Source organism: Neoarius graeffei, chromosome 8, assembly GCF_027579695.1.
Source record: "Neoarius graeffei isolate fNeoGra1 chromosome 8, fNeoGra1.pri, whole genome shotgun sequence".
In the NCBI taxonomy this organism is placed as follows: Eukaryota; Metazoa; Chordata; class Actinopteri; order Siluriformes; family Ariidae; genus Neoarius; species Neoarius graeffei.
In genome coordinates, this window is record NC_083576.1 from 94,106,948 (window position 1) to 94,125,896 (window position 18,949).

Consider the following 18,949-nt stretch of genomic DNA (forward strand, 5'->3'; position numbering starts at 1 on the left):
CTCTCTCCTCACAGATACACTGTTCCAGTTAAAGGTACATCGCACCACAAACTCTCACTCTGAGTGCAGGAATGTGATTTTACAAATATAATAAATATTATATGAACATCAGAGTGATCACATGATATCTGAGTGGGCGGAGCTTAGCTCCAAAGAATCCCTTTTCCTCACAGGTTTGGGTTTGTCGGGACGTTTTCTGATTCTCAGACAAAAAACAGAAAAATAAATAAATAACTGAACCGTGAACGTCACAGAGCTTTACATAAACTGTTCAAATATAAATATCATCATATGAAAAATATGCGTATAAATTTAGTCTCCACCTGATAAGAATAAAACGGATGTTTTTAATGAATAAAATTAATTTACATAATGTTAGGATTTTATACTACTAGTGACTTTTTTAAACATCTCATCTCATTATCTGTAGCCGCTTTATCCTGTTCTACAGGGTCGCAGGCGAGCTGGATCCTATCCCAGCTGACTACGGGTGAAAGGCGGGTTCACCCTGGACAAGTCGCCAGGTCATCACAGGGCTGACACATAGACACAGACAACCATTCACACTCACATTCACACCTACGCTCAATTTAGAGTCACCAGTTAACCTAACCTGCATGTCTTTGGACTGTGGGGGAAACCGGAGCACCCGGAGGAAACCCACGCGGACACGGGGAGAACATGCAAACTCCTACACAGAAAGGCCCTCGCCGGCCCCGGGGCACGAACCCGGACCTTCTTGCTGTGAGGCGACAGCGCTAACCACTACACCACCGTGCCGCCCCTTTTTTAAACATTTATTTGATAATATTAATTTATATAAGAATTCTACTTTTTTAGTAATAATGAAATATTCAGTGTGACAGAAGTTCTAATAATATAAAAATGTCATTTATGTATTTATATCTGAATCTGTGTCTCTTCAGTCTGTATGTGGTTTGTCATCTGTCTGTCTGTCTGTCTCACTTTTCAGATCCTTGTGCTGCTATAATGGTCATTTCCCCCCCCGAGCGATTAACTGCAGTTTATTCTAAAATATATAACAGTAAATAGAGAAGTCAGTAAAGTAGATGTTTTTATGTTTCCTCGCTCTGTTCAGTGACAGACGGAGTGTGATGTTTAACGATGTGTTCCAGATCTTTCATAAAAATAAAACACTGCATCACCTCAAAGTTTTCTCTGAGAGATGTGGAGAAGACTGTCTCTAGGTCTGAAGTAGGGTTTAATATTTTTTCCGAAAATGACATGAATCAGATCCCGGGATAAGACGACCCGTTTCCCGGGAATCCCGGGAAATAACTGCTTTTTTTTTTTTTTTTTTTTTTTTAGCCCAAGTAGGCCTTATGTATGTATAATTCAAATATTCGTCCCAAACTGACATTTTGTATCAAATTGTTACACATTATTTGCATCATTATTAGGGCAAAAGAAAAGAATACAGTTTAGGCTGCGTCCACTGATGAACACAGCAATAATAAAGTCTGCCACTGCCGTCGTGCGCGACATCTGCGGCAGTGCTAATTAAGGTGGATTGTCCCTGACTTGTCTTCTAAAGAACCCTTAGCCTATATAAAACCAGTATTTTACAGAGCTCCATTATAAAAATGAAATAATGTTAAGCATTGAATGATTCCTTCCTCATCCATTATCCTAAACTAAATCCATTACGTGGCTGTTAATATTTGCAAGTGGCTGCAAACTGGAATAATCACTCGAAGTTAACCAAATATTCTTTATTGTTCAGGGCAGGCATATTCCTCTCTGATTTTAAATAATGATACAAAAAAGCTTAGGCTAAACACATAGCTACGTGTTCAATTAATTAAAGAAAATGACCCAAAAATGTTGGCTACAACTGTGCACTACTAAAAGACATAGGCATATAGAAAACGATAGCCTGATTTTAAGTAATACAAAAAAACTTAGGCTAAACACACAGCCTACATGTTCAATAAATTAAAGAAAATTACCCCAAAATGTACAAACTGCACTGCACTAGCCTACTTAAACACAGGCATAGTATAGAAAACGATAGCCTGAACTGAAATAATAAATTTCGCTTTGCAATGAACTCGTGGCTCAATATTTCTTTAAGTTTACAATTAATTTCTCACCCTGACCCTGTCCGTCTTTCTTTTTCTTCTGGAAGTGTGCTTTCAAGAAACAGAGAGCGTTGATAGACTCTGCGCTTAGGCGGTTTCGATTTTCGTGACAAATTGGCCGCAGATAGAAAATGCTCTCTCCGCCTCCACGGATGTAGCCTGAACAGTATTTAGAGCGTCAAACAGCTGTTGCAGGTGAGGTGAGGTGGTCTCCTGTTGGTGGCCTCGAAGAGGGAAAATTCTTTGGTTATAACTTTTATGAAGTCACCGTCTTTCATTTCCTCTGACGTTGGCGTAGTGGTCAGTTCGAGCCTTTCGATGGGCTTTCTTTGGGAACGTTTCTCATGCTGAGTTTCTAAATGTCTGCGCTATCCACTTGCTGGTCCCCTGGAACACTTGATAACCCGGTCACACAACATACACTTAGCGCTGTCATTCTCTACTTTTTGAAAATGCCCCCATACAAAACTGCTCGAAGACCCAGACATCATTGGCAGAGTATAGGCCTAGCGTACTGCTGGTGGTTCTGTGTTACCGTAACTACTGCGGCACCGTCGCCTCCATCAACGTTACTGTGTGTCAACAAATAGACGCGCACCATTGATTTTTTTATTAGGCTATTTTCCCGGTTTCCTGTCATAACCTTTTCCCGGGAATCGAGAAATAGTTTTGATCAGATTTCCCGGGAATCCTGGGATTAAACCCTAGTCTGAAGTGTGTGTGTTTTATATTTTGCAGTTCACAGCGAAGCAGCTGGAGAGACTGGCGAAGAAAGCTGAGAAGGACTCGAAGGCTGAGCAGGCCAAGGTAAAAAGGTTTGTTAAGTCTTCATCAGTTTTATGATGCTCATTTGACTCCTCCCACTTCTGATGACATCAGAGCACTGTGATTAGTGAATGTGACAACTTCATCAACCAATCGTGCAGAATTGCACTTCATTTTATTATTTTTACTACACACACGTCACTGTGATGATGAGGATGGAGGCGTTCTCATGCAGAGTAGTGTGTAACCAGCAGGGGGCAGAACATAGCACTGAATAAACTCTCACCTGTGTGTGTGTGTGTGTGTGTGTGTGTGTGTAGGCTCTCCAGCAGAAGAACGTGGACTGTGCACGTGTGTATGCTGAGAACGCCATCCGTAAGAAGAATGAGGGGGTGAACTGGCTGCGTATGGCGTCACGTGTCGATGCCGTGGCCTCTAAAGTCCAAACCGCCGTCACCATGAAGGGGGTGAGAGAGAGAGGGAGGGAGTGTGTGTGTGTGTATTAACATTAATGTAATGGTGCAGGTTGTGTGTAATCTATAAAATATTTTACACGTATAATAAACATGCTTAAATTGTCTTCATCTCACATTGTGCTGAGTTCTGGACTCTGATTGGTCAGAAGGTGTTGATTCATTCTCTCTAACAGCAGCTGTAACAGTAGCGCAGGTTTATACTAATGCTAAATTGATAAAAATGCATCACTAATATATAAAACCGTAATCGTTGATGTGTTTATAAGACAAATAAAACACACAGTGACATGCTGGTATAGGAAAATAATCAACCTTGGGTGTCACTTCATGATGCCATCCAATTGTTGTGTGTGTGTGTGTGTGTGTGTGTGTGTGTGTGTGTGTGTGAGATCAGGTGACGAAGAACATGACCCAGGTGACGAAGGCTCTGGATAAAGCTTTGAACTCCATGGACCTGCAGAAGGTATCTGCCGTCATGGACAAGTTTGAGAGTCAGGTCCAGAATCTGGATGTACACACTTCAGTAAGTGTGCACTACACTTCAAGTGCACTACTGTACAGATTCCTCCTTCTGTCAGGACAAGGATCTGTCTGTTCTTAGGAAGGTGTGATTACAGGGAACAGTGTCTGGGAGATGCATACTGTTGAGTGTGTGTGTGTGTGTGTGCGCGCGTGCAGGTGATGGAGGACTCGATGAGCTCAGCCACCACCTTGACGACGCCGCAGCAGCAGGTGGATGATCTGATTGTGCAGATTGCGGAGGAGAGCGGGCTGGAGGTGATGGATCAGCTCAGTGAGCTTCCCGCAGGAGCCTCCGCCCTTGGGGAGACTTCAGCCAGGACACAGGACAAAGAGGACCAGCTGTCCCGCAGGTACACACACACACACCCCTACCTGCTACTGCTGACCACCAGCAGAGCTCAAAGTTCATTCTTGATGGCTCATTTGCATATAATGACACCCACAAAACTCCATAAAAGGTAAAGTGCACAGAAAGCTAGGAGCAGGAAATGAGTGATCGGAGTAATTTATGCGAGTGTGTCGCTCGCTTTATTTATTTGTATATTCTTTAATTAAAGCGACTGGTCCTCAGTAAATGTTCCGGATGGTTCTCTCGGTCCCTGATCTAGTGAACTAGCGTGAGGATGTGTTTCTGATCGAGACTCTAAAGCTCTTCTAGAAGTCTCTCTGGATCAGGGCGTCGGCTAAACGCTGTAAACGTCATAAAATAAAACCAGTTTAAACTCCACAGTCCATTCCAGATATAAAAGGGCAGCGATCCACACAGATTATAGGATCTGAGGCTGAGGTTTACATCAGTTAGTCTCCTTATGTGAGAATTTATAAACACTCAGGAGCATGAGGAGGACACGAGGGATTTTTATGAATGCCAAATTTTTTATGTAAACTCTTATACGAATAAATCTGTTCATATCCAGGTTGATAAATGAGGCTCGCTGGGTGTGATTTTCATCTTCATACAATAATTTACAGAATTTACAACTTCAAATCAGAAACAGTTGGGATGGTGTGTTAAATTGAAATTAAAACTGAAATCATTCCCCACTTTATAATGTGTATAATGTTCCCGTTCCTTCTCCCAGCACTTAAAAGCTGTTTATGGACTGAAGACTCCAAGTGATGAAGTGGTTCAGGTGTTATTTTTGTCCCGTTCTTCCTGTAAACAGGTCTGAAGGTGTGGAACAGTTCGGGGTCGTCACTGTCATATTTTTCATTTCTAAATTCTCCACACATTCTCTATTGGGGACAGAGGGGACACGCCCTCTTCTTCCACAGCCACGCCTTTGTAATGTGAGCAGAATGTGGTTTTGCATCGTCTTGTTGAAATCTCCCTGGAAAAGACGTCGTCTTGAAGGCAGCAGATGTTGCTCCAAAATCTCAGTGGACTTTTCTGCATTAATGCTCCATCACAGAAGTGTAAGGTACCTTTGCCCAAGGGCACTGACCCAACGCCATACCATGACACACCCTGGCTTTTGGACTCGTTCCTGCTAACAGTCTGGATGGTCCTTTTCCTCTTCAGAGCGCACGGCGTCCATTTCTTCCAAAAAAGACCTGAATACTGATTTGTCTGAGCACAATACCCATTCCCACTGTGTGATGGTCCATCCCAGACGCCTCCGAGCCCAGAGAAGTCGACGGCGCTTCTGGACACAGTTAACATAACGCTTCCTTTTTACACAGTAAAGTTTTAACTGGTGTTTGTGGCTGTAACTCCGTATTATAGCTTGATAAAGGTTCTCCAGAGTAATCCCGAGCCCATGTGGTTCTATCAGCTGTAGATGAATGACGGTTCTTGATGCCGTCTGAGGGATCGGAGATCACGGGGGTTCAGATTAGGCTTGAGCCCTTTACACACCGATATTCTGCACTGTAGAGGGAGAAATATCCAAATCCCTTCTGATCTTTCTCTGAGGAACATTGTTTTTAAACGTTTCAATAATTTTCTCACCCATTTGTTGATAAACTGGAGATCCTCAGCTCGTCTTTACTCCTCAAACACTCGGCCTTTCCTGGAGGCTGGTTTTGTCCCAAATCATGATTACAGTCACCTGTTTCACATCACATCATTATTTAATTGTTGTACCTCATTACTCGCCCTAAATTTCCATCGTCCCAGCTTTTTTTGGAATGTGTTGCAGGACTGAAACGCAGGAATGGATGGATATTAACAAATAAAATGAAATTGACCAGCAAACCATGAAATATCTTGGGTTCATTCTGTCTGCAATGAAATACAAGTCAAAGTACATTTACACATCACTGATTTTTATTATTTTTTTATGTTTTCCACACCAGCCTGACTGTCTCAGATTTGGAGTCGTGTTTATTAGAGACACCTGTGAAATGAAAGTGAAGACATTTTTCTTTCACAGCTTGACACTGTTCTAACAAGAACCGTGTGTGTGATGGTGTTGTGTTTCAGGCTGGCGGCTCTGAGGAACTGATCATCACTGTCCTGTTCCTGAAGAGCTGGAAAGAGAACCTGCTGATGATTGAGTGATGATGAAGAGCGCTCACTGATGCACTCCACTTCTTATTCTGGACTTGACAGGATACTGATTTATATTTTTAATCCTACATGCAAGATGTAATGATTATATATATATATATATATATATATATATATATATATACACACACACCTCTCTCACACACACACAGTCAGTACTTTGGGTGTCTGATAATCATATTACACACACTGCTGAAAACAATCTCCCATTGTTTACACACAAACTAAGGAGTGTGTGTGTGTGTGTGTGTGTGTGTGTGAGTGTGGTTTTTTTTTTCTGGATATACACTTCCTGTAACAGAAGCATCCCAAGCCCATTTTACTTAAGTGTGCACAGTACACACACACACACACACACACACACACAGGTAGGCTGTAAATTCTGCACACTGATTAGTTTCCATGAATTCCATTCAGTCTCCAGTAGAGGAGTGTAAGAGGGCATCGCTGCACACGTTGTTATTTGTGGTGGATGATGTGAGTCCTATCTGGTGACTTGTCCAGGGTGAACCCCGCCTCTCGCCCACAGTCAGCTGGGATAGGCTCCAGCTCGCCCGCAACCCTGCACAGGATAAGCAGCTACAGATGATGGATGGATGTGAGTCCTGTACCCGCTCTAATGAACACTACTGAAGTCATACAGAATGCAGTTACTGAGCTCTGCCCCTTTTTATATATATATACACACACACACACACAGGTGCTGGATTGTATTAGTATTGAAGTTAAAGCTCTTAGTGTTGTTCTGCCTTACTACACCACACACACACACTTCCTCATCCTGCTCGTTTATTTTCCTCCTCTTCCTCAGTGCCTGAATCAGATATCAGTGTGTGTAGAGCCCACGCAGCACCGTGGCATTGTGGGTATGGAGACCTGTCATCAGCACAGCTGTGTCTCTCTCTCTCTCTCTCTGTCTGTCTGTATGTGGTTTTTATTTGTTTATTCTGAGGGTTATTTATACGCTGCCGCTTTTCTCTTTTGGTTTTGTACAGTTACACAGATACAGTGTGGGAATAAAATGAGACTCTGATAATACCAGCTCTTTGTGTGTGTGTGTGTGTGTGTGTGTTCGTTCATCACCTGTGTAAGGGTCCACCCTTACTGTTTTATTATTATTATTATTATTATTATTAATTGGTCAAAACAAATATAAAAGATGAAAATACTAATTTAAACAGCTCATAAAATGATAATTAAAAGATAAAGTATGAAGATAAGAACAAAGATAAAAGTAATTAAATAGTATGAAAATAAGCAAAATAAACCATTTAATAAAAAGTTAAATGTTTTAAAATGCTTTATAAAACATTTGTTGAGGCTCATATCATTAAAGCAGCAGTGAGTAGACACAGAGTGCATGTGCTTGACTGGCCTGCTGCCAGTCCAGATCTGTCTCCTACTGAGCATCACAAAGAGGAGAATCAGACAATGGATATCTCAGACTGTTGAGCAGCTGAAGTCTTTTATCAAGCAAGAATGGACAAAAATTCCAATTGCAAAACTGGAACAATTAGTATCCTCAGATTCCATACGATTAAAAGTGTTATTAAATGAAAGGTGATGTAACACAATCGTAATAATTTCTCTGTCTCAACTTTTTTTGAGTGTGTTGCAGGCATCAAATTCTAAGTTTGTTTATATTTACAAAATACAGTGAAGTTGGTTAGTAAAACTATAGAAAATATTTTCTTTTGTCAGTTAAATAAAGGTTTACATGGGCGGTGGGCACGGTGGTGTAGTGGTTAGCGCTGTCGCCTCACAGCAAAAAGGTTCTGGGTTTGAGCCCAGCGGCCGGCGAGGGCCTTTCTGTGTGGAGTTTGCATGTTCTCCCCGTGTCCGCGTGGGTTTCCTCCGGGTGCTCCGGTTTCCCCCACAGTCCAAAGACATGCAGGTTAGGTTAACATGGGGGAAGCCATGACCTAAGGTTGGGCTGACGTGCCCTTGAACAAGGCCCCCCCAACTGCTCCCTGGGCACTGTAGCATAGCTGCCCACTGCTCTGGGTGTGTGTGGGGGGGTGTTCATAAAGGTTAAATTTCAGTCTGTGCTTTGAGTGTACATGTGACAAATAAAGGCTGCTTGGCTCGATGTGAATTAACAAATCACAGATTTTTGTTTTTATTGCATTTTGGAAAATATAAACTTTTCTGGAAATGGAGTTTGTACATATCACGAATGTATTAATAAAATTGAAATATCAACTAGAGTTCATTTGTCGATGACGCCGTTGACTGCAGCAGTGATTTCTTTACATACAGGATCTTTCTGATTTCCCATGATGCTACTTTTCAGGCTGCTAAATAGAAATAATTTGTTCAGTTAGACTTGGGAATTTAGAGTTTCTGTTTTGAGAGTGAAGTTTCTCTTTTTGGCCATTTAATGCATCTCCATGTTGTACAGTCTGGGGGCGTGGCCTCTAAACTGATATTTAGGGCTGTGATTATTTAAATGATGATGTTTTTCAGCTGCCACATTTATCAATGTCTGATCATTTTTATGCTTAGATTGGCGACATAAACGTTTCATGAACCTGACATGAACCCTGCAGTGTGATGAGTTCTGCACTCAGATCTGCTCTGGTTTCTGTGTTCGACTGATAAACAAGGATTAACAAGCGCATCATCAATACTAATAGAAAAGTTGGATGATTCAGATAGTGGGGATTTGGGACCAACCAATAGGATTTCAGTTTTATCAACATTTAACTTGAGAAAGTTTTCCTGCAACCAAAGCTTTAAATCTGAGATCCAGTCAGTCAGTGTACTGGGAAGGGAGTCTGAGGGTGAGTCTGTACTAAGATAGAGCTCAATGTCATCTGCATAGCAATGAAAGTTAAGGCCATGGATATGAATAACATGACCAATGGGTAGAATGTGGATTAAAAAGAGGAGAGGGCTGAGAACTGATCCCTGAGGGACCTCACACTGAACAGGAGAGGTGGTGGACATGTGTGAACCAAGTCTAATAAACTGCGGTCTGTTTGTGAAATACAACCCGAACCACTGAAGAGCTATGACTGCGAAACCAATAGCGGAGAGATGGGAAATGAGTACATCATTGTTAACAGTCAAAAGCAGCACATGAGTCAAGAAGGAGAAAACTGTTGAGAGAAGACTGGTGGAGATCATGAACACCACGCAGAAGAGCTGTCTCAGTGCTGAGATGTGACGGAAACCAGACTGAAAAAGCTCATAGAGTGTGTTTTCAATAAGAAAGGGATGGAGCTGCATAGCCACCACTCTTTCCATCACTTTAGCTTGAAAGGGAAGATTTGAGACGAGTCTGAAACTGGAAAGAGATGTTGGATTCAACTCAGGTTTCTTCAGTACAGGAGAATCTGCAGCAGGTTTGACGGCCATCAGGACAGAGCCAGAAGAGAGAGATGTATTTATCACTGTGGCAATAGGAGCATTAATTATAGATGAACATATCTTAATATATGTCGGGGGGGCGGGGTCAAGCAAACAAGAGGAAGGATTTGACTTGATAAGTTCAGTGATAGAGTGAGAGTCAGCAGGTGTGAAGAAAGTGAGTTTCGTAGGCAGAGTTTGTAGGAACATCAATGGGTGGGAATGAATAGGCAGTAGAAGGGAAACAGCAAGAGATTTTGTCAATTTTGTTGTTAAAATAATGTAAAAATACCTCGTATTACTGAGCTGTATTAGGACATGCTAGTACAAGAGTAACAGGTTTGAAGAGTGTCCTTGGCTTGGACTTGGCACTCTTTATGATGGAGGAGTAGTGGTTGGAGCGAGCAGCATTTAGAGCGTGTCTATATTTGTGTAAATGTTCAGTGTATAGTAAGGCGTGGACAGTGAGGTCAGTTTTCTTATTCAGGCGTTCAAGACACCAGCTAGTCTCATCTCATTATCTGTAGCCGCTTTATCCTGTTCTACAGGGTCGCAGGCGAGCTGGATCCTATCCCAGCTGACTACGGGCGAAAGGCGGGGTTCACCCTGGACAAGTCGCCAGGTCATCACAGGGCTGACACATAGACACAGACAACCATTCACACTCACATTCACACCTACGCTCAATTTAGAGTCACCAGTTAACCTAACCTGCATGTCTTTGGACTGTGGGGGAAACCGGAGCACCCGGAGGAAACCCACGCAGACACGGGGAGAACATGCAAACTCCGCACAGAAAGGCCCTCGCCGGCCACGGGGCTCGAACCCAGGACCTTCTTGCTGTGAGGCGACAGCGCTAACCACTACACCACCGTGCCGCCCCTCACCAGCTAGTGACCTTCATTATTCTGAGATCGGGAGTAAACCAAAGACAAGTGTGGGTGGCTGGAACAAACCTATTCTTCAAAGGGGCTAGATCACTGAGTAACGCAGAGGTAGTGTAATTATAAAGGGAAACAATACCATCAGGGGACGAGAGTTTCTGTAAGTCAGACAGAGATGAGGACTGAAGAGAAGCAGGAAACAGATTGGAACTGCCAAAACTAAGATTATGACTAGACAGGGACACTCTAACGAGTGCAAACCCCGCCTTTTCCCTATTAAAATACATTGGGCGAAAATTTCGAAGTTCTGCCATGACCTTGACCTTTGACCTTTGACCTCCAAAATTTAATGGTTTCCTTCCTGGGTGATTGGCAACACATGTACAAAATTTGGTCCAAATCGATCCATTGGTTCTTGAGATATCTTGCAGACACACAGACAGACAGACAGACAGACACACACACACACAGACTGACGCAGGTGAAAATAATAACCCCTCCGACTACTGTCGGCGGGGTTAATAAGTGTTGGAGATTTTATCCAGAGGAGGAGGAGAGGTGATGTGAAAGCTGCATTCGATCAGTATATGATCAGAAACACAAGAAACTGAACCAGAGACAGAGATCTTGCTCAAACCACTCAAACGGATCACATCAAGAATATGACCATTAACATGAGTTGGAAGGTGAACATGCTGCATGTTAAAACACTCTGACACTGAGAGGAACTCGGATGTGAAGGAGCAGTTTGTGTCAACATGGATGTTAGAGTCACCAAGTATAATGACAACAGGGCAAAGATCACTGAAGGAGTTCAGTAAAGTCTGATAAAGAGCTAGCAGCAGCTTTAGTTTAAGCCAGCACCACTCAAACTGGGGACCACATCATCAGCTTTTCTTTGGCTAATCAGACACAAGGTACACCACCACTCTTACTGGGGTTAGGGGACGTGCTCAAGGGCACTTCAGCCAGTCCTACTGGTCTAGGGAATCGAACCAGGAACCTTTTCATCCCAAAGCTGTTTCCTCTAACCATTAGGCCATGACTTCCCTACAACATAACAATCAGCTTTAGGAGGGTGATAAACTAACAACAGCACTGGGGGAAACCTTCAGAGCAACACATTCAAGAGATTTATCATCAAATAATGAAAGAAATTACAATCAGGAAGGGGCGGCACGGTGGTGTAGTGATTAGCACTGTCGCCTCACAGCAAGAAGGTCCGGGTTCGAGCCCCATGGCCGGCGAGGGCCTTTCTGTGTGGAGTTTGCATGTTCTCCCCGTGTCCGCGTGGGTTTCCTCCGGGTGCTCCGGTTTCCCCCACAGTCCAAAGACATGCAGGTTAGGTTAACTGGTGACTCTAAATTGAGCGTAGGTGTGAATGTGAGTGTGAATGGTTGTCTGTGTCTATGTGTCAGCCCTGTGATGACCTGGCGACTTGTCCAGGGTGAACCCTGCCTTTCGCCCGTAGTCAGCTGGGATAGGATCCAGCTCGCCTGCGACCCTGTAGAACAGGATAAAGCGGCTACAGATAATGAGATGAGATGTGAAGAAGAACACACACACACACACACACACACTTCCTGTCTTCATGAAGTTGGGGATTTCCTGTAATCATAACTCATCATCACATGTCAGGGTGTGTGTGTGTGTGTGTGTGTGTTCTTCTTCACATGTCCAGCAGAACTTCCTGATTGTAATTTCTTTCATTATTTGATGATAAATCTTTTGAATGTGTTGCTCTGAAGGTTGTTCTGTTGGGGTGTTTCCGGAGAGTCAGTGTTGTGTTTCAGTTACACACTGTTTAAAGTAGCTCAGCATGAAACCTGACTCCAGCTCACTGTGTGTGTGTGTGTGTGTTACACTGTCCATTCTAAATCATTAATGATGTCCGTATTCACCAGCTCGATAACTAACACACACACTTCCTGTCTGTCTCACACTGACGGTTAATGTGTGTATTACTGTCAGCTGGGTTGCCAGATTGTTCATTTCACCTCTCTATAAAATTCCTCTACGCTGGCCCGCCCTCCAGGCCAGTCTGTCTTGTTGCTATAGAAACGGTATTATTTCATCACTAATCGCATCCCTGACCCATCCCTGTCACAGAAACACACTGTTTCAGGGTCGTGTGATAATTTCAGGGCCAATCGCATGTTTATTATAAATCCATTTCCACAGTCATTAAAAATCTCTCTGACTCACTTTAGTAAACGATCCGGATCACAAACACGAGACACAGAAATAAAACTCACACGTGTGAATCAGTGACCATCTGAATACGAGAGTTTAATCACAGAGAGATTTGATCAAAGATGCTGCTGAGATCAGTTTGATATTTTGCATATTTATTATATTATGTATTATTTTATAATATCTTTATATAAAAAATCTCAAAAACTAGTGTATCAGCTGTGTCACGTTTTTCTAACCATTACACTGCATTACATTACAGGCATTTAGCAGACGCTCTTATATAAGATTGTTTATTATATAAGCTCTTATATAATAAATAAAGGCTTCGTGTTATCCAGAGCAGCAGGTGGGGTTCGGCTCCTTGCTCAAGAGCACTTCAGCCATTCCTGCTGGTCCAGGGAATCGAACCGGCAACCTTTTGGTCCCAAAGCTGCTTCTCTCGCCATTAGGCAATGACTACCCCTTTAATATTAATATTATGAATGAGTTGATTTTATTTTATCTTTTTATTACTATTGAAGTAAAACTCATGATTGTTCGGCTCCCCCCCAGTCTGATTCTCCTGACTGTGACCGAGTCCTGAGTGAACAGGGTGTGGTCATCAGGGGTCTGAGAGGAAAATAGTGAAAATCGGCGACATGGCAACCCAACTCTAATCGTTCCAATCTGGCAACCCGGCCCGGGGGGTGGGGGGTGTTCCTCCTCCAGCGGAGGGAAGCGACTGTTGGGCTTCGAGCGGAACCGCGCAGGAGAATCCCGCCTCACTCCGACTGCGCGCTGCTGGGGTTCGGGCATGGGGCTCACTGGGGAGAGCAGAACCTGAGCGCGAGGAGGAGGTCCGGGGCTGAAGACGGACGGAACCGGAACACAGACCAGCCGCGCGCGCATGTGAGAGAGACAGACAGACAGAGAGACAGACAGACAGACAGACAGAGAGAGAGATTAATGATATTTGTTGCACTGCGCGCGCGCGTGTGGGAACCGAACCCGCGATGAGATGAGAACGGAAACGAACCTGTTTGGGAATAATCAGGGGGTGTGCAGGAGTGTGTGAGGGGGTGTTGAGGAGTGCGTGAGGGGGTGTTGAGGAGTGCGTGAGGGGGTGTTGAGGGGGTGTTGAGGAGTGCCTGAGGAGGTGTTGAGGGGGTGTTGAGGAGTGCGTGAGGGGGTGTTGAGGAGTGCGTGAGGGGGTGTTGAGGAGTGCGTGAGGGGGTGTTGAGGAGTGCGTGAGGGGGTGTTGAGGGGGTGTTGAGGAGTGCCTGAGGAGGTGTTGAGGGGGTGTTGAGGAGTGCGTGAGGGGGTGTTGAGGAGTGCGTGAGGGGGTGTTGAGGAGTGCGTGAGGGGGTGTTGAGGAGTGCGTGAGGGGGTGTTGAGGAGTGCCTGAGGGGGTGTTGAGGAGTGCGTGAAGGGGTGTTGAGGAGTGCGTGAGGGGGTGTTGAGGAGTGCCTGAGGGGGTGTTGAGGAGTGCGTGAGGGGGTGTTGAGGAGTGCCTGAGGGGGTGTTGAGGAGTGCGTGAAGGGGTGTTGAGGAGTGCGTGAGGGGGTGTTGAGGAGTGCCTGAGGGGGTGTTGAGGAGTGCGTGAGGGGGTGTGCAGGAGTGTGTGAGGGGGGAGGGGGTGTGCTGGAGTCTCCTCAGATCAGTTCCATTCCTCTGGTTTTCTCTGGAGCTGCGGGATTGTGGAATCATCTCCACCATGAGGAGCGGCTCGGCTCTGTACCTCCTGATTCCCACAGTGTTCGCGCTCCTCCCAGACCCAGGACCACGAGGAAACGGAACCGGGGGCCACCTGGAGAGCTACCTGCACATCGGAGACGGGTCATCACTGGAGTTTGAGTTTCCTGAAAACACAAAAGGCGTGATCGTCATTTCAAGCCGGCGGCAGAACTGGAGGCAGACGGTGCGAGTGCGCTCCTTAGAACCGGACGTGCTGTCCATCCTGAATGCCAGCGACAGTGACGGTGGGCGTGCCGGCCCGGTCAACAGCTACGTCATCAGCATCCGCTCTGGATCACCGGGAACAGCTCCTTTACTCATCCAGCTGTTGGACCTGGATCGCGGCTCTGAGCCGGTTCTGATCGAGGAGCGGAGGGATTATTCCATTCGTGTGGCACCGGGTGGCGATGGGGTCAGAGACGGCTCTGCTCAGCTCGCTCACTTTTCAGAGAACCCGGTTCTGTTCGCTCTGCTGCCTCTCATCTTCGTCAACAAGTGTGCGTTTGGCTGTAAGGTGGAGGTGGAGGTGCTGCGTGAGCTCCTGCACCGGCCCGTCCCTCTCCTCCTCGGGATCGTGGGACAGTTCCTGGTGATGCCTCTGTACGCGTATGGCATGTCCCGACTGGCCACACTGCCCAAGGCACTCGCTCTAGGTCTGGTCATCACGTGCTCAGCGCCGGGCGGAGGGGGCGGTTACCTGTACAGCCTGTTATTAGGGGGTGACGTGACCCTGGCCATCTGCATGACCCTAGTGTCCACCGTGTTTGCAACAGCAGCCATGCCTCTTTCGTCAGCGCTATACGGGCGGCTGCTCGGCGTCCACGCCACCCTCCATGTGCCGTTTGTGAAGATCCTGGCCACGCTGCTGTTCATCGCCATCCCCATCTCGGTGGGCGTGTGCGTGAAGCTGCGGCTGCCGGCACTCACCCGGGTTCTCCTCACCCTCATACGCCCCTTCAGCTTCCTGCTGATCGTGGGCGGGATCTTCATGGCGTATCAGATGGGCGCCTCCATCCTGGCCAATGTGCGGCTCCCCATCATCCTGGTGGGTGTCACAGTACCGGTGCTGGGCCTGCTGGTGGGCTTTGGGCTGGCGCGCGTGACCGGGCTCGCCGTGCCGCAGAGGAGGACGGTGGCCATCGAGGTGGGCGTCCAGAACAGCCTGCTCGCACTCGCCGTCATGCAGCTGTCGTTCCGGCGCGCAGAGGCAGACTTCGCATCGCAGGCACCGTTCATCGTCGCTCTCAGCAGCACCAGCGAGATGCTCTTGCTCGTCATCACACATCTCACACACAGACGCCTCTGCCACACGGACAAAAACGATCCTGAGGCCTAATGTGCACGCACACACACACACACACAGATTGAAACCAAAGACATTCCTTTTTTCTACTCATTGAAGGAACCTTATGTAAGAGATTTGTGATATTTTTCTAACACATACATGTGTTTTGTACATTTGTATCCTGTTTACAAATCTGTGTGTGCTGACTTCTTGGTATGGTTTTGCTTGTCTCAGAGAATATATATACTTGAAGTGTGTGTGTGTGTGTGTGTGTGAGAGAGAGAGAGAGAGAGAGGTGAATAAACCCACTTTGAATGATATAGTGTGCGTCAGTGTCTTATACAAGTAGAGACACTATTTTGAATACATGTTTGCACTCGTGTGTGTGTGTGTGTGTTCAGGAATGTGAGTATGTAGGTGAGGAATTAACACACCTGGTTTTCATTACACTCTTGGATGTTTGTTTATTTTTATGGTTTTGAGGATCAGTGGGGGTGGATTAGTGTGTGTGTGTGTGTGGTTTATTTGGTTTTAAGAGGCTTGGTGCCTGAATGCTGAAATATTTTTGGAGGAAGTAAAGAGAATGAACTCAAATGCTGCATTTCTGTATGTAAATATGAAAGAAGATGAACTCGCACCACTGTGACCTTTAGAATATGTGTGTGTGTGTGTGCGCGCGTGTGTGTGTGTGTTGTATTTCACAACACCATGTTGCTCAGAGTTCACAGCAGGCCTCTGTTTACTGAAACTAAATGCTGGAGTGTGTGTGTGTGTGTGTGTAATTTCAGTGGATTTGGATTTTATAAAATTAATAAAGATTAAAGTGTGAAAATGTAACATACTGATGGAATGTTGGAGAATTTAAATTTCACGCAGACAGGTGATATCATGAAGTGTGTCACAGCAACCGACCAATCAGCAGCACAGACAGCTTCGATAAAATGTTTCTCATGAACACCAAATTTTATAGTGTAACTCTCATACAAATAACTTGTGATTTAAATCTGTTTTGGTGCAGCTCAGTAAACGAGGCTTAGTGTCTGTGAGATTATAAATGTCATTCTGAAATCAATGCAGTACGTTAAAGCGTCAGTATGTCATCATCCACATCACTACATCACAGGTTTCAGTCCCATGCCCAAAGAGCTGAGGCTGTGTCCTTGGCACTTATTCTGTGTTTTTTCACTTGGACACAGATTACGTGTGAAGGTTGCTGAGCGGTTCGATGTCTGTTAGAATGAACCTAATAAATTCTAATAATTAATAAAAAAAAAAAGAAACAACTTGGGGAGGGGCTAATATTCTGAGAAAAAAACCCTCACTTTCCGAGATTAACGTCATACATTTACAAGAAAAAAAACCTCAGATATTCTCCAAGATTATAAAGTTATAAATTCCAAGAAATTCTAAGTTTAAGAATTCAGAAATGTTTCCTGGCTGCAGTGCATTCTGGGAAACTGGGTGGAAAATCTCTCTGTGCTTTTTCCCCTTTTGTTTGATTGAGGAGGAAAGACTGTGTTTTCTTTAACTCTCGGCTCATCGTGGCGTCTGTGAGGTGATGTTGGTCCAAACTGCACGGTGAAGTGACCTGGTTCCTTGACAAAAAAAAAGTTTTTCTTGTGAATTTATGATTTTAATCTCAAGACACTCTGAGGTTTTTCTTTTTTGCAGACTGATCCCCCCCAACCTCAGCTCCTGTGTTTTTCACCTGTATTGGCTCAAATATGTCGCCGTAGCTCTGTGGGGTTTGTACATTTTAATTAAAATGTAGTTTTTATTCCAACCTGCTCAACAGATGTTTCTGATAGTTCAGGAGAACCTGACTGACCACACTGTTCTCTAAGTGATGTTTCTGAAACACCGCACGCTGCTGAGACACGAGTAACAAGAAAACTTTCACATGTAAAACACGACACGATGCAGTGACCTTCCCAGACAAACGAGTGTTTTTCACCCAGGGGGTGGTTTTACCTGTAGAATTCTCTCTGATTTGGGTCGGCGCTAAAGGCTGGGTCACTTTTTCTCACAGCCAGCACCAACACACTCCACAAACACGGTGTGTTAAAGGTGTTTGTTCATAACACAAGATTGTTTATACAGTGCACTTGTTTGTAACATTTCTTTTTACCTTGTGTTTTTATGCTGTGGTTTAAAATGACAAACTGCGCTCCAGTATCTAGAGATGATAAACCCAACACTGAAGAGGACGGGATTATTTCAGTGCAGGTGTGATGTTTACCTGACCATCAGGTTTAACCCATTAATGCTGTCGCTGGATTCATGTCTAGTTTCTGATGCGATTTTCATTTCAGAGTGATTCTCAAAACACACGCATTTCTACTAAATAGGTCTTTTACAGTGTGGGCTTTCTGACTGTAACAGCAAAATCAGGCCAGAAGTCGTACAAAGTGAAGCTGCTTTAAGCTGATCAGATTATATTTGGGGTAAAATGACACACTGGATGTTGTATTGTGGCAGTTCTGGGATTTAAACTTACAACCTTCTGTTTATCTGAACCCTTTGAACTTTGTTTCTCCTGAGTGTCTCAGGAATGTGTGTGTTTATTGAGGTCTAATCTCTCTCTCTCTCTCTCACACACACACACACACACACACATTTTTGAAAGTTTTTCCATTGTGATGTCAGCAGTTAGGCTGGCAAGGAGTCCGTCATGTCCCTGCGGCTAATAATTTATTTAGCAAAGTATCTACAGGAAATGACTGATAACAGACTGACTGGTCTGTTACTGAAACACACACACACACACACACACACTGCTGGTTTCAGGTCAGTAATGACAGCAGGGCTGTTTCTTGAAAGTCAGGGTGACCCCCCCCCCCCCCCCCCCCCCCCACACACACACACACACACATTTTTATGTGTATCGTGTTCAGTGTGTGACACTTAACCCTCATAAGGGCTTGTAATAAACAAGTGGAAAACCGAAATAAATTGCTGATGTTGAGAAAAAAATGATCAAAGTACAAACCATGAGCCATTTTACGGCCTGTGTTTCAGTGCCACTCTCTAACTTCCTCTAACGACTCTGAAGTGTGTGTTATTGTGTGTTCAAGAGGAAATTGTGAAATTTCTGACCTTAACCCCACACGCAAACTTGCCTTTCAAATGGCTAAAGTGGTGAG

At 44.7% G+C, this 18,949-nt stretch overlaps 2 protein-coding genes across 2 annotated transcripts in view; both read left to right on the forward strand.

Annotated features, from left to right (window-relative positions):
* The window catches only part of chmp1a (charged multivesicular body protein 1A), a 20,516-nt gene extending 13,098 nt beyond the window's left edge, over window positions 1-7,418 (forward strand). The window contains exons 2-7 of the mRNA XM_060928548.1: window positions 15-34; window positions 2,841-2,921; window positions 3,188-3,334; window positions 3,738-3,866; window positions 4,022-4,215; window positions 6,291-7,418. Of these exons, the coding sequence (XP_060784531.1) occupies window positions 15-34; window positions 2,841-2,921; window positions 3,188-3,334; window positions 3,738-3,866; window positions 4,022-4,215; window positions 6,291-6,312 (593 nt within the window). The 3' untranslated portion in view covers window positions 6,313-7,418. The remainder of the gene's footprint in view (window positions 1-14; window positions 35-2,840; window positions 2,922-3,187; window positions 3,335-3,737; window positions 3,867-4,021; window positions 4,216-6,290) is intronic.
* A 6,983-nt stretch (window positions 7,419-14,401) lies between these two features.
* slc10a3 (solute carrier family 10 member 3) lies at window positions 14,402-16,643 on the forward strand. The gene has a single exon (XM_060928545.1). It carries the CDS (start codon window positions 14,502-14,504, stop codon window positions 15,855-15,857), a length of 1,356 nt encoding a protein of 451 aa, XP_060784528.1. The 5' UTR covers window positions 14,402-14,501; the 3' UTR covers window positions 15,858-16,643.
* Window positions 16,644-18,949: the final 2,306 nt, after the last annotated feature.

What these genes read in the sequence shown, in the direction of transcription:
- slc10a3 (XM_060928545.1), top strand. Translation starts at nt 14,502, where the DNA reads ATGAGGAGCGGCTCGGCTCTGTACCTCCTGATTCCCACAGTGTTCGCG.